Here is a 14,801-nt window from a genome sequence, read left to right as displayed (position 1 = left end):
TCATTTATAGATTTCCCATTACGGCCAGAACACAGGCATCGATCCCTCACCTCTCTGCTTCCTCCCCCTCGAGTATTAGCGAGAGGGTGATATCATACGCACAGGAGCACATGCAAAACGCTGCATGAAGCGGTTGCTATGCGCTGCCGGCACCTTTCGCTGCGACCACACGGGCCGGGAGAGGATTTACAGCCGGAGCTGGATCATAAAAATCTGCACCTCGGGCTGCGTTCAATAAGAAATAACCAAATAAAAGTGAGAAAAGAAAACCCAGAGAGGTGGAAGAAATGGATCTTCTTGAATGACTATAGTTTTTTTGGGGGGAGAATGTGTGTGTGTGAGTGCCTGTTTTAATTCAAAAATAAAACACTTCCTCCTCAGGCTAGAAGAAAAGAGAGAGATCAAGAAAAACAGAAGGAGAAGAGCGGAAAAAAAGGAGAGGGAGGGAAAGAGAATCATCTCTCCTCTCTCTCTTCCTCGGCTCCTGGTATATCACTAGGTAGCATCCTGGGGCTTGGTGATGGCAGATTGCATTAGAGATATGGGCCTGATATTTCATCTAGCCTTTATTACATTTAGTTCACATCAATCGGCTGGCAGCCTGGAGGTAAGAGCTATTTGGCACATGGCCGGACTCCCCCTGAAATGAAATCCTGAATTAAAGTGCCACCTCAGACGTAGAACGCCTGCATAAGGCTGCCGATTTGATTGCTGCAGCAGAGCCGCGGTTTTGGCCACGCTGCACCGTCCACAGCGCTGACTGTTTGAACCCACTGAGGGAAAATCACCAGCTGGCCAGGGATATTAGCCAGAGTTCAGAACCCTTGCCTGGGCTGACCAAGCACTTTTCTCCGTTTTATAAAAGGCCTAAAGTGCCCAAGAGAGGGGGGAGGAGACGATGGCTGATGAGCACTTTCACACAGACAGGTTGGACGCCAAAACATATGTTCATTTACCGTCTTTATGACCATGATATCTGCATTTTTTTCTTCCCTCTTCCCTTTCCTTCGACACATTTCCGTGATCAGCAGTCTAGACCACACGGCTCTGCGTCTTTCAGGTAACACGGCTCCGGTTTTCTCGGCTGCCGTCTCCGTAATCCCGGCTGTCATGCAGATTTGCAGCCTTGACCGAGATGCTGAGCCCTTCCACCTCTGCACCCCTCTGGCTCTCCTCGCCCTAACCTCGCCGGAGACCGTGAAAAACATGCAAAAATCTACTCTCCGGCTCGCTCTCTCACACGGCCGTGCCTAATCATACAGGCAAAAAAAAAAAAAAAAGGAAAAAAAGGAAGCAACCCATAACAGTGCTATGGGGCTCGGATCAATCTGGGTAAAAAGCATAACACAGGACAGAGAGAGCAGGAATATCGAGCCGCACTTCGCCTTTTTCCACTTATTTTTGCTGCTATTTATGTGCCCCAAAGGGGAAAAGCTTCTTCCATGGAAAACAGAAGGGCAAACACATTAGTGTTAGAGGTTATGCATAAATAAATGTTGCCGTGTTTTGCTAATGGGCTTTTTTATAAACGGGGCTTATCACGGCACAGGCTGGATGTATAGATGGATTAAAGGGAGAGGGAAGCACAGCAGCTAGTCTTACAAACTAACAGTTGCTTACATGCTTGCGGAGTTACTCACCCGTAGACGCCCACCCACACTGACTATTTCTCATACACAGACACACACACACACATGCTGATGCATACGGGATGAAGGAGACTGAGTGGGAGTTTGTGTTAGAGGGCAGGCCAAGGCCTTCCTCCCTCCAGGCGAGAGTAAAAAAAAAAAGTGTTAAAAGAAGCCCCTATCCCAATAAAACTGTCTGTGGAGAGGAGAAAAACAGCGGGCATTTCGGTTTTCTCTTCCTCCTCCTGCCCTGCATGCCTTTGGGCTGTGAGAAACTGCTTGACACACTGCTTATCAACAGCTGAGCCGCCTCTCTCTCTCTCTCTCTCTCTCCAACTCCCACTACAGCGGGAAGCCCGGCGTGCTACAAGCGTTGACACTGTGACGCTGGTGTTAAAGCGCAGGAGCATATTGTGAAAAAGAGATAATTACGCAAGGGTTTTTTTGTGCCTTTGACAAAAAAAAACCCAAAAACTAAACAAAAACAGGAGACACAAAAGCAGGAGACATCAAAATAACATTTCCAGTTCAGTGCAGGCAACCGTGTGAATAGAAACCGACAATCATTACAAAAAAAAAGCCTTTCACCAAAGCTGCCATTGATGTAGTCATGAAAGTAACATTTTTCTCCTGGCCAGACAAAGTGCTTTGTCAGTGAACAATGCAGGAACAACCCATCGAGGATTATTAATCCTTCAATTTGCAGCCAGACAGGAGACTGGTGCGAGGGAAAGGAGGGATAAATGGAAGTGATTGTACAAAAAACTGCACTCATCAATCTCGTCTGGTCGTTTCAAAACGGACCAAATGGACTCAAAAGTGGCGAGACGTGCCGCGTTCGCTCTGACTCGGTTGTATAAAAGCGGATTAAACAATAGAGACCAACTTCTTCCTCCTTCCTCTGAGGTTACAGACAATAGAGGACCATATGATTTGGATTATTCATGTCTCTGAGAAAGGAAACTGACCGATGTGCTCATATCCAGATAAACAGCTGGCTCCCATTCTCTGCTCCTTCGACTTTTCTGTTTACTCCCTCCACCTCTTCAGCTTTTGAAACACATCGGGACTCTTTTCTTTCATCCTATCTTGTCGTCCTTTCCTCACTGCCCTAAAGAATTCCAAAAGCGGCATTTGATTATCAGATGGAGGAGGATTACAGCTGCAGTCTTGATAATGTCATACGGGCTGTTCAACATTCAAATATGAATTTTTATAAACTTCCAACATCTGCTTCTAAGCAGCACAAGATGAAAATGAAGTATCTCCTGGCAGAGAAAGTATTTTTTGGTCCTTCATCATCAGTTTGGCCAGTGGAAAGAACACATGGACTAATTATTGAGCTGAATCTGAATCACTGCTTCCACTCAGGGTTTTATTGTGACCTGTTGTCTGTGTTCACCGGCGTGCGAAAGAGATCTAAAACCTTGAGCTGCGGAAACCGAAATGAGCAACATTTCCTTCTCTCTGAATATTCTGAGGTTACACGGTGCAGCTGATGTGCCCTTGAGCAAGGAATTTAACCTGGTAATGGCCCTGAAGAAGGCTTTAAAAGGCCGGAGCTAAAAGCCAGCAAGCAGCAGAAAATGAGGCTGGTGGTGTGAATGCCAAAAGGATGAACCGAGCTCAGCACTCAGAAACGGAACCGCAGTCTGGTTAACAGTCTGCGCTTTACAGAGAGCTTGTATCTACAATTAAAACTTACTTAGCAGTTGACCTCTTGTGGTCAAAATGTGGAAAAAGGCTTCAGAAACTTGGGAGCCAAAGCGCCAGCAGTGAATCATAACAGTATGTAAAACTCGACAGGAAATTACTTATTGGAGATACGAATGCTTTTGAAGCATACTAATGAAAATGTCAACACAAATCATCATTCAGCCAGAATAATAGTACACCACCAAGTCTTCGTGGTGGAAGCAATTTTGCTGCGATAACAGAGCTGTTTATGGACTTTATTACCGGGACTCCCCTCCCTCCCCGTCTTACTTGCAGTCGAGCCTCTCGATCTCAAAGTGAGGGTTGAAGTTGAGGACGATGCGCTGCGAGGGCTCCGGCGCGTTGATGATCCAGTGGCAGTTCTGGTGGGGGGGGTACTCCAGAGGATAGCCTGGGGATGTGATGTAACCGGCCTCGCTGGCATCCAGGACGCCTCCACACTCTGGTACTGCGATAAGGACGACAGAAGGGTGGGGTTTGGACGCAGTTATCAAGGGTGAAGCTTACAAAACACAGCAACAGTTTTTATTTTATCCTAAACATAACTTTGATTTGTCATTTGCCTGCCAAACCACGCAACTCGGCAGTAAACAGTACACTCCCTGGAGCTGTGACTCAGACGGCGCTCCTTCTTTCACCTCTATATGAAGATGTGATGAGCAACAAATGAACAGTAAAACAAAGAAAGCAATTTAGGCTGTCAGTTAGGGTGAAATTGGACAAACTTCTCCATTGTGGATCGTCAATGCGACCGGGAGCACATGGGTAAGCTATTAAAACAATAAAAGATCATTGCTGCTGCTGCATCTGGTGAGCACAAACACACACAGTAACACACACAGTAACACACACACAGAGAGAAACGCACAGACAGAGTAACACACAGAGCCTCTTTCACCCTCTTCCACACCCAGGCTCTTATCTCTCTACTCCCCCGTTGGGAGCGTTCTCCAAGTGTAATTGTTGCTCCGGCAAGCCAATCTGCAAACATTAGGACACATTCCCTGATCCTATCACGCTCTCCCAGGAACAATAGCCTGCCAATAGCGTTGCTCTGCAGGCCCAGGCAGGAAGTGACACGCAGACGGCTTGTCTAGTGGGGTTCTGGGGGGTCACCCCAACTCTGTAATGAGAAGCTAACGCGGCAACAAAAGGCCCCATTCTGTGTTTGCGCCCCGGCGGCTATGGCGGCTCTCGCGCTTTGCGTTATCTCCCAGAAACACGCTAAACACATAAACTCACATGCACATACAAAAGGAACACGCATACGGGTATTCTGCGCACACACAATGGGGCGACACGCAGAGCATTGTGCGCCGTGGCTCCTTTTTTTATTACTTCTGCATCGGAATACAGTCGCAGCATTATTATTCTTTAGGCAAAACATGTTCTCCATGACAACAGCAGGGGGAGGTTTAGCTCGCTGCCCAACACCGTCTGTGTTTGCTGATGCTCCAGTGGGATCTCTAAATGTAATGAACTTTGTGATATTGAACTCAAAGAGGGGACGAACGCTTCCTCAATATTGTAGCCGCCTTCTGTTGGATAAATAAGAAAAAACAGCACATGGAGGAGGCTGAGGAGGGCTTTATCAGGCAACCAGCTGAATCTTCTGGTATAAAAACGACCAAATGGTGCGCTTAACCACTCAGCCCGCTATTCTTGACATAAATGGGTTGATATTTTTGCCTGTTTCTTTCAGATTTCTGTGGAAGCATCAATAAAAGAAGCGGAAAGAGAGGGGAGGAAAAAGAAAAAAAAGAAAAAAGCAGCACCAAAGGCTTGAAGTGTAATAGACCCTTCAAGTGTTGACATTTCCACCGCCTATTGTGCTTAAAAGGCACACTTAAGATTCTCTGACATTTGATAGAGCTGCGATGGCTTCCTTACTTTGTTACTGGAGAGGAGCTACGCCCACGCTCGCGCATCAGGCGCACACAGCTGCCGGTGATTTCATGTCAGTGCGCGACTCCGGCCGCCCACACGCACGCACACGCAAGACAAATGTACAAGTTCGGCTACACGTGCACGCATGAAGGCTGCTCGCATGAACCGGGATGCATGCTTTAACGCACGCCCACGCGTTGATGTGTGCGTGTCAACACAAACGCGCGTTCAAACGGCCGCCCACGCACACACACTTCCAAAAAAACATGCAGAGGGCCCGTCAGCCACAAACAAAAGTGAGGGGAAATTTTCAAAAACACAGTAGGGATGGTGAAGAATGACAGACAGAAAGAAAGCCACACACACACATATATATACACACACACACAGACATCTCTTTATCTGCTGCGGTTGTGCAGACAGACAGTCATTGTTGGGAAGCCTATGGAGGGAACGGTGTGCAGGAGGCTATCAGCGCGGCGGAGCCTCGGCAGATTAAGCCATTTGGGGAGAATCCTGCAGCCTCAACACTTTTTTCCCTGAGCTGCCCATTCAGTGGCCTCCGAGAAGGATGAAGAGGAGGAGGGAGGAGGATGAGGAGGGGGGTGGGAGAAGGATTACAGTGGGAAGAAGAAAAATGGAAGAGGAATAGGGGAGCGAGAGGATGAAAGAGCAGAACGGGGGAGATGGAGATGAGGAAGGGAAGGTTTTTTTGAAAAAGAAAAAAAGGAGGACGCATGAAGGATGGATTGAGGAGCGAGGCGGGGGGGAGGGAGGGGATTGATCAGAAAGAGGGGGAGGAGGGGAGGGGGAGGTTGATGTATGACAGTCGGGTGCTGAGTGCATAGGTGGGAAGGAGTGACAGGGAGAAGCAGGCGACAGAGGAAAGGTGATGAGGAAGGAGAAATACGGCGGGTGAGGAAGAGGTGGGGACAGGCGGTGTGTGCATGAGAGTGTGTGTGCATGAGAGTGTGTGTGCATGAGAGTGTGTGTGCATGAGAGTGTGTGTGCATGAGAGTGTGTGTGCAGAGAGCCTGATGAGCCTCATTAAGACATGCCTGCTATCCAGCGGCTCCCTGTAGACACTGACCCCACCGGGAAACCTCTGTCAGTCAGCTCTCACACACTGGCATTAGTAGTGTGTGTGTGTGTGTGTGTGTGCATGAGAGAGAGAAAACAAGAAAGAATGCCATTTTTCCCCACATCATGCACTAAATCAAGTGTTTCGAGGAGGTTTTTAATGACAGAAGTGTATGTTTTTGCTAATTGCCTGCATATTCGGTTAGTTAACGTCCATATGAACATGTGTGTGTGCATGTGCATGTGTGTGTCAGGGCATATGTGTGTCTATGTAACAGAAAACAACAAAAATGTCATTTTTCCCCGTATCATGCACTAAATCAACCATTTTGGGAAGATTTTTAATGACAGAAGGGTGTATTTTCGATAATTTCCTGCATATTTAGTTAGCTAACGTCTATGTGAACGCGTGTGTGTGTGTCTGTGCATGTGTGTGTGTGACAGAAAACAACAAAGAATATCATTTTTATCTGCATCATGCACTAAATAAACTGCTTCAAGAAGGATTTTAATGACAGAAGTGTATGTTTTTGCTAATTGCCTGCATATTCAGTTATCTAACATCTATATGAGTGTGTGTGTGTGTGTGTGTGTGTGTGTGTGTGTGTGTGTGTGTGTGTGTGTGTGTGTCCTTGTCAAGCAGAATGTTTTGGCGAGAACAGAACTTGTGGCGTTGGATGAGTAACGCAGGGGGAAGCACTCGGGAGCTGCCAGCGAGCTTCATGAATTACACTGTCTCCTCCACTAGAAGAGCCCATCTGTCTGCACACACACACCAGTGCTGCATATGTTCCTACCGTGCAGCGACAGAAACCCCTATCACATGAGAACAATGACGCTACTCTGTGTGTGTGTTTGCAGAAGCGTGTTTCTCATTTATTCTGGAAGTGAAATTCAGCAAAAAATACTCCAAATATGTATAGATCTCTTTGTAAGCATAGGCAGTATGAATGAAATGAGCAAAATCCATCCTCCTCTGTGCACATTTTCTAGTCACTCCCGATCAAGTCGAACCCACAGATGTCTTTGTACGCGCTGTGAATGCCTTTATCTTCATTATCGGAGAAAATGTGCATATGTCTGCATGTCTCCGCTCACGTTCGGCAGCCTGTGTGTGTGTGTGTGTGTGTGTGTGTGTAGGTGCACGTTCACGCTCTCATTTCTATTAGCTGCCTTATCAGGGAGGCATGGCGTCACGCTCTGGGATAAGCTGCGAGTGCGAGGAGAGGCGCTGATAAATCCCTCCATCATTCCTAGTGTCTCGGGCCCCTCCCTCCCCAGCTTAATTAAAAAGTGCTATCACCCAGAGTGAGGGGAATAAGAGGGGAGAGTGGGCAGCGCTCATCCATTCAGGGGTTGTCCCTCTGACTGCTTTTAATCTCACCCATTCCACACTAGACTGGACTGAAGGAGAGGGGCGAGGGCAGAAAAAATAAATAAAGATTCACTGTCACCGCTCTGTGCTTTAAGACCTTTAAACTGAGGTGTAATGAAAGAGCTCTGGGTGGAAAAGTAGAGCAGCGAGTGTGTAATCTGTGATAAATATCATTAATACGTTGATTTAAAACTTTTTCATTTACTCACAGGTAAAATATATTCAAAAAGAATGAACTGAAAGCAAATAAAGTGGAAAAATAAATGCCATAAAAGCTATTACCAACGCACTAAAATGACATTAACTTCAAGTTCTAATAGCGTTTCACAGGAAATGTTTTACTCCAAGTCTCTATTCACGTCAAATAATGTTCCTAAAACGTTTTAAGTGCAACATTCAGAGGCTGCTGTGAGGATACAGTTACAGGACAATAAAGGTTCTCATGCCAACGTTCAAAAAACACTCCTGTAATGTGATATAGGACCAGCTTTGCCTGCAATATTCTGATGCTCTTCTATAAAACATTCCCTAAGCGTTATGTGACGTCCAAAGAAATGTTCTCAATGCAACATTTGGAGAACACTTTATGAAATGTTTCTATTCTGCCTTTAAAAACATCAATCTGGAAACTTAAAATAATCAAAATCCCCATTGAAAAGACGACTAAAACTTCCTCAGAACAAACAAAAAACAGCTGGGAACTGAAGTTTACCAAGTTTCCTGTCATTTCTCTTCAATTTTTGCATTTATTTATTGCATTTAAATCAGTTATATTTTGCTTTTCGAACAAAATGACTGAATTTTACAAAGTTTCCTGTCATTTCTGTTGCATTTCGAAGATTAATTCTCAACAAAAATCATTTATATTTTGCTTTTACTCCAAAACAATGAAGAAAATGAACATTTTTTTGTAGAGATTCACCGAGATATTAACATTTTTCACCCGTTTTCTTCTCAAAGTGGTAAAAAGTGGGGCAAGAACGTTCTACCTGGGTGAAAATGTTCTATTTCTAACATGGATTTCCCCGTAAAACAGTGCATTCACATTTCTCTTAGTGCTCACTAATATGCGCTGATGTTTTTGGACAGATTCTACATCTTCTGCAGTCATTTATCCAGCAGAATAAATGATCGATAGACCCAGCAAGCAAACAGCAATCAGCTCAGGAATGCAACAAACACACACAGCAGCTTTTTGTTAAACACTGCTTAATGTGTTTAAAGGCGGCATTCTCTTTTAAGAACCAACAAAAGCCACATCAAAAGCAGATAATATCCCCCCAAATCCTCTTTCCCCTCTCTCTGTCTCCCTTTTCCTGCTCCTCCCTCCCTAACAGGATAAGTGCCCCCATGCTAATCAGCTAAATGCACAGTGCTGGCCGTCGTGATCAATGGTTCAATGGATCAATCGAGCAAACAGATGGCTGCTGGTGCCTGCAGGGGGGTAATGGTGTGGGCCTAATCCTAAACACTACCTGCCTACAGTATCATGTCTCCCTGTCCCCCGGTGCACTCCTCAGCATCAAACCTGCACCGCCAAAGCACTTTTCACAAAAGATTTCCCTGTCTGGAGTGGAAACGGCAGAGTCTACATCAGCAAGGGGAAAGCTGTGAAGAATTGAGCTTTGCTGCAGGAGTCTTGGTGATTTGTTGCCACCCTCTACCCCCCACCTTCACTGAATGTTACCTTTCAGTGGAACTGACTGCTTAAAGAAAAAGGCAAAAAAAAAAAAAAAAAAAGCCCATTTTGCGTGAATTGCACTTCTTACAAAAGCCGTTTTATTTTTCCTCCTTTAAATAAATTCACACCCTGAGCTGCTTCCTCTCCTCTTTAGCCCTGCTTTTTGAATCACAGTAAATTCAAAATGCTTTTCCTCTTGACAATGCTAACCCCCTCCAGCTTCCACCTAAACCCGTCCCTGAGCACCCGTTAAGACCCCCTATGCGGCTAATGCGACACACTGAAAGGCCGAGCTCTGTTTTATTTATGGGGGTCTTGTTTTTAATTTCACCCCGAGTGCGGTGGGCTGTTCCAGGGCTTTGTGCGATGCCTGCGACTCCCATACCTGACTGGTATTGAACGGGCCGCTCAGTTTGTCTTCGGCTATGAATGCTAATAGGTGACCTTGTTTTCGCAGCTGATACCTCCGAGGCCGGGCAGATTAAAATACAGAGAAATGCAAAGAACTGAAGGGTGTGGATGCGGAGAGGAGCAGGAGAGAGAAGGCAAAAGAGAAAGAGGAAAACCACAAAGGTGACAAAAAAAATGAGAACATTTATTCAGCCAGGAGCCGACATTTGAAGAAGAAATTATGAAGTGAATAAAAATCAAACTCTGGGAGAAGTAGATACCATAGGTGGAGAGGATGCACAGCCGCCCACTCAATAAACATGCAAATGAGCAGCTTAATGGCTTGAATATTAATGCTTGTGGCATGGAGTAATTAATGTACATGTCACTGAGTCAAACTACCGAGATTACAGCAGGAGTGCAGTGAAGGTCTCTCTGGATAGAAACACAGCAAATACAAGGTCTTGGCACGTGAAAATGAGCCTTTTCTATCCTCTGTTAACTGGGAAACAACCTCAGGCCACAGTGTTGGATTTTCCAGACGTCTTTACTGGATCTTCCACCCAGAGACCGTGTAAGATTTTCACACTTCTGGCTAAGCTGCCCGGGGCGAGCGTCAGTTTGTACCAAAACATTCCACTTTGAGAGAAAGCTTTCGCTACTGTACGCGTATCAAGTTGCCAAAATCCAGATGGGATCGATCGTTAAAAAGCAGGAACTCTTTGCAAAGTAAAAACCTTTAATGTGACTCCGGTGTGCTTAACTTTCACAAGAGCAGAGAGTGTTCTTTTTTTTACATTCTAGATAGTCTTCCTCTCTTTTATCCACAAACTCTCCAGCTCTGGTTGCGATTTTTACCCGACTTTGTCACCCCGGATGACACTGCCACTTCATAAACCCTCTCCATCCAGTGCCATTTTAACTCTCTGACCTCTTCTCGCTTTGATCTTGCCCTTTTCTCTCACACTCTCTGCTGCCTGATGGACAATCCACTCCCCCCCTCGGTCTTCTTTCCTAAGTCTTCCCTTTGTCTCATACGGGCCTGCTCGCTTTTCCTGTGCTTTGTGCAACTTTGCATCTGCTTCTCTGCAGCCACTGTCTTTCTGTCTCCTCAAATCTCCGCTCTGTTCTCCATCAGCCTGTCTTTCCTCTGGCATCTGTGTGCGTAATGTGGCTGTTAGGGGGAGCATGGAGGCAGGGACATGTGGTGCAGTGTCTTGGCAGAGGGGAGTGAGACGGAGAGAAAGTCTGATGACTGCCAAGAGGCTCACATCTGTCTCTGATCAATGGGTATGGGGGCAGCCAGCGGAACACATGCGCTGACTGTCCTATTTAAAACTAGTAGCATACGAAGTGAAGAGAGCTGGGTTTTGTTTTTAAGGAACGCCAGCGGGTGGTGTTGTAAAGGCTCAACAGTCATCATGGGATCACGAACACCCCACCTACTCCCGGTGGAGAGGACCTACAGCACAAATATGCACCTCTACTTACGAGTCCCCCGCGTTTTGGAGCAGTGAATTACATGCAGTGAGGTGAAATGTGGCAACTGTTCCATTTTTACGCAAAAATCCAACCAAACCACAAGCGACCAAAAGCACAAAAACCACCCAACAATATAAGCCTGTGCCACCCGGAGTCCACTGTAAATGCAACAGGAATGTTAGAGGAGGCTGAGTGAGCAGCGAGAGGCCATGTGTCATCCCACCAGTGGCGTCACTTCTCTGCATGGTAAACCCCTGAACCGCTCCAAACCTGAGGTAATTTCTGGTGACATAATAAAGCAACACTAACGAACTATTATTTAATCACTTCCATGCTCAGACTACGCGGTGCCAGCTGACGATAAAGCCATGTTTAATTAGGATTCTGGATACATTCAGCTGCTATGTATGCTATCATGTTCATGCTCCCTCTGGAATAAAGGTGCTTCGTTTTTTGCGTTTTTCAGCGCGACAGTTTAAGTGCCTTAAAGCAAGGCTCTGCATCCAAACCAGCTGCACGACTCCCATTCTGTGGCTCATTCCGAGCTCTAATCTCGCTGCTTATTGTTTTTTGATCGCTCGGAGCGCACGGAGGTGGTGGTGTGCCGCCGCCAGGAGCAGCCGGTAGCTTCGCCTCCAACGCGCACACACAGACCCCAAAGAGCAGCGAGCAGAGGCGCAGAGAGACTCGTGGTGGTTAATAAAGACAGTGGCTGTAACGGTGATGGGATTAGTTAAAGCCTAAAATGACAGTGTAGCTTTTACGCACGGGTTTGTGGACGCCAGCAGCACAGTAAAATAGCAGGATGGAGACAAGAATGCACCTAAAACCTGCTCCCATCGAGGTGTGAAAACCGTTTTAATCAGGAAGTGGTTTGTTTATTTCCAATTGTGAATAAACAGAAAGATAAACGCACAAATAATAGTGAGTTTTGGAATTTCAGATGCCTCCCGTACAGCCAGTATCACCATGAATATCATCAGATTATTCACAGCTCAGTGAGCGGATGGTCTCCGTAGAGCTGGGACACATACTTGCTTCCGATTCTCTAAATATTTCATTAAAACCCTCAAAAGTTATAAGTCAGACTGTTTTAAATGAGTATAATTTAGAATTTTAATCAAACAAACACACGAGGCCTTCAAATGCACATTAAATAAAGCCTTCAGTCCAGATCCTTCTGCCCATGTTCACCATATTCAGTGGAAATAAAACATCCAAAAGAGCAGGAAGATCCCACAATAGCTTCATCATGCCAGTGGATGACAATAATGTGAAACACATGACGCGGAACAATGGATTTTCTTCTTTTAAAAATGTTAAAAACACTGTAATTGTAATCCAAGAAGGCGAACTGAAAGGTAATTTATGGACTAAATATGCGCATTTGTGGTTTCTAATCTATTTTCTGTTCATTTGATACGCTTTGGTTCACACAGAACATCCACAAATCAAGAAGTAGAACTACAACTCACCTTCTTCTCCTTTGACTCTCAACGCCAGATGACACATTGCCATTAAAAATCCAAACACCGAGGATGCAAAATCCATCTTGGCTGATGGGGAAAAAGGAAAAAAAAAAAAAACTTGTGCGGAGCGTTTAGTATCTACTGTTCCACCTCGTAGGAGAGAAATGCTGCTGTTCCAAGCAAAAATCCACACCCGATCGGCAGCACTCACAACTGAGCCACTTCAGCGAGAATCCCACGGTGTTTGCTAAACCATTGGTGGAGAGAACTGTGTGCCAACTACATGTCATTGAGGGAATTGGGGAAATGTGATCAGCGCAGCCCTTTTAGTCCATTTAGAGGCGCGATGCCGCTGACAGCTCATCCAAAAAACAACAACAAACAAGCAGAAAAACAGCCAAGAAACAAACTCCGTGATTAATACTGCGTGAGCTCGGCAGCTGGGAGGAGAGATGTGCGCTCCGGAGAGTCTGGACAGCGGCTCCAGGGCGCGTCAAGTTCCGATCGAGACGCTCCCCTGTCCGCGTATCTCCCTCTCTGCGTCCCCGCGTAATTTTGCGCACACGAGGTTCGGTTAAGTCCACAGAAAGCAGCGTCTCCAAACCCCCCCTGGACAACCTCAGTGTCTCCGAGTGTCAGCAGCTGCTTGTAAACGAGGCACCAAAGTAACAGGAGAATGAAGGAAAAGTAGCGCGCCGTGGATTCATGTCACGCCGCTCCTCTTTCCCGTGTGCGCCTCTCTCCGGTCGCGGCTCCGTGCAGCCCTGCGCTCCGCTCCGACGCCAGCGTGTGTCCCCGTGTGCGCGTCTGCGAGGTGTGTGTGGAGTGTGTGTGTGAGTGATCGCGCTTTTGAGCCGAGCAGCTATCGCGTTACAGTCACGGCGCCTCGGCTCCGCCCCCTCCCGTCAGTCGCCGATTATAGGGAGGGAGAAAGAGAGAGAGAGAGTGTGTTCTCCCTCTCCTGTAGCTTTCTCCCCTTTCCCTCTCCCTCTCTGTCTCTGACACACAAACAGAGCCCCCCCCCCCCCCCCCCCCCCCCCCCCCCATTAGATACCACAGATATGAAGCCTCCCATAGATAAGGGCCAGATAAAGCGCATTGTAATGGTAAACCAGGGCTGCTCTGCTCCTGGGGCTGTTTTTTTAAAGGATGAGGGAATTTAAAAGAATATACATCACAGAAGGAGTGAGAAAGGGAAGGGTGGCTGCCTGGTGGAGAGGAGAGGGTGGCACATGGCTGCTTTTTTTTTTTGCCACATCTAAGTTTCCAAACTGAGTGGAGGGAGAGCCCACCTCAGCCCTGCCCAATCTCAGCCCTGCAATCAACAAGCCTAAATACAGAGCAGGGAAGAAGGCTGTGTAATGACACAGTAGTGAGCCCAAAATAATCTGCTGAGAAAGGCCTCTCCATGTGCCCTGCCTATGGCTTGTATTACCGTGTAGCGTAATGGACTGGCTGTGTAATGAGGTACAGTATGTGGCCTGGATGGCAGCTTTATTTGGAAGGCTGCATTCCTAAAGGTCAGGACACAGAAAGGGGGGAACTTTATTGTAATGCACCTTCTTGGTTGGAAGCTCTTCTAGCTACAGGTGCATTCACTTTAACCCTTGTGTCGTCCTGCAGGTCAAAATTGACCCGTTTTAAAGTTTGAAAATGTGGGAAAAAACAGATATTTTCACAGTGAAACTTCTGATGTCCACATTTAAAACATTTTTGGGAATTTTTTGAACATTTTTTGGGTGGAAAAAAAGAAAGGTTAAAAATGTTTAAGAACATTTTCCCCAAAAAATCACGGCCAGTATGAAAAACCTTCAAGCAGCACCAGGTCACTTTCTGTTCTCTCCCCTCCCTCCCAGTCTCCAGGGGTCATTTGATACGCTATGTAGCCATAATGCTGACAGTAAGTTTTGGCATTGAAAAATGTTGAATTCAAAGCGAAAATACAAACATTGAACTTTCATTCTTACTGGCAGTGTTTTCACGTGAGGGGCGGGGCTTATAGCTCGAGAACGCCCTTCTTGTTTTTGAGGAAAGGTGACAGGAGCAGATTGCCCTGTGCTGGCTAACGCCATTTTCGTTTGACCAAGCATGGA

At 46.3% G+C, this 14,801-nt stretch overlaps 1 protein-coding gene across 3 annotated transcripts in view; it reads right to left on the bottom strand.

Annotated features, from left to right (window-relative positions):
* The window catches only part of nrp2a (neuropilin 2a), an 81,139-nt gene extending 67,558 nt beyond the window's left edge, over positions 1 to 13,581 (bottom strand). For 2 of the 3 annotated variants that reach the window (XM_051942182.1, XM_051942183.1), the window contains exons 1-2: positions 12,715 to 13,581; positions 3,615 to 3,792 (exon numbers count right to left, since the gene is read on the bottom strand). In XM_051942182.1, coding sequence (XP_051798142.1) covers positions 3,615 to 3,792; positions 12,715 to 12,790 — 254 coding nt within the window. In that variant the 5' untranslated portion in view covers positions 12,791 to 13,581. The remainder of the gene's footprint in view (positions 1 to 3,614; positions 3,793 to 12,714) is intronic. The other variant, XM_051942181.1, reaches the window with a different exon arrangement.
* Positions 13,582 to 14,801: the final 1,220 nt, after the last annotated feature.

The sequence above is a fragment of the Acanthochromis polyacanthus genome, chromosome 22 (assembly GCF_021347895.1).
Source record: "Acanthochromis polyacanthus isolate Apoly-LR-REF ecotype Palm Island chromosome 22, KAUST_Apoly_ChrSc, whole genome shotgun sequence".
Classification (NCBI taxonomy): Eukaryota; Metazoa; Chordata; class Actinopteri; family Pomacentridae; genus Acanthochromis; species Acanthochromis polyacanthus.
Note: the sequence above shows the minus strand (reverse complement) of the source record. Positions and strands in the feature narration are given on the sequence as shown.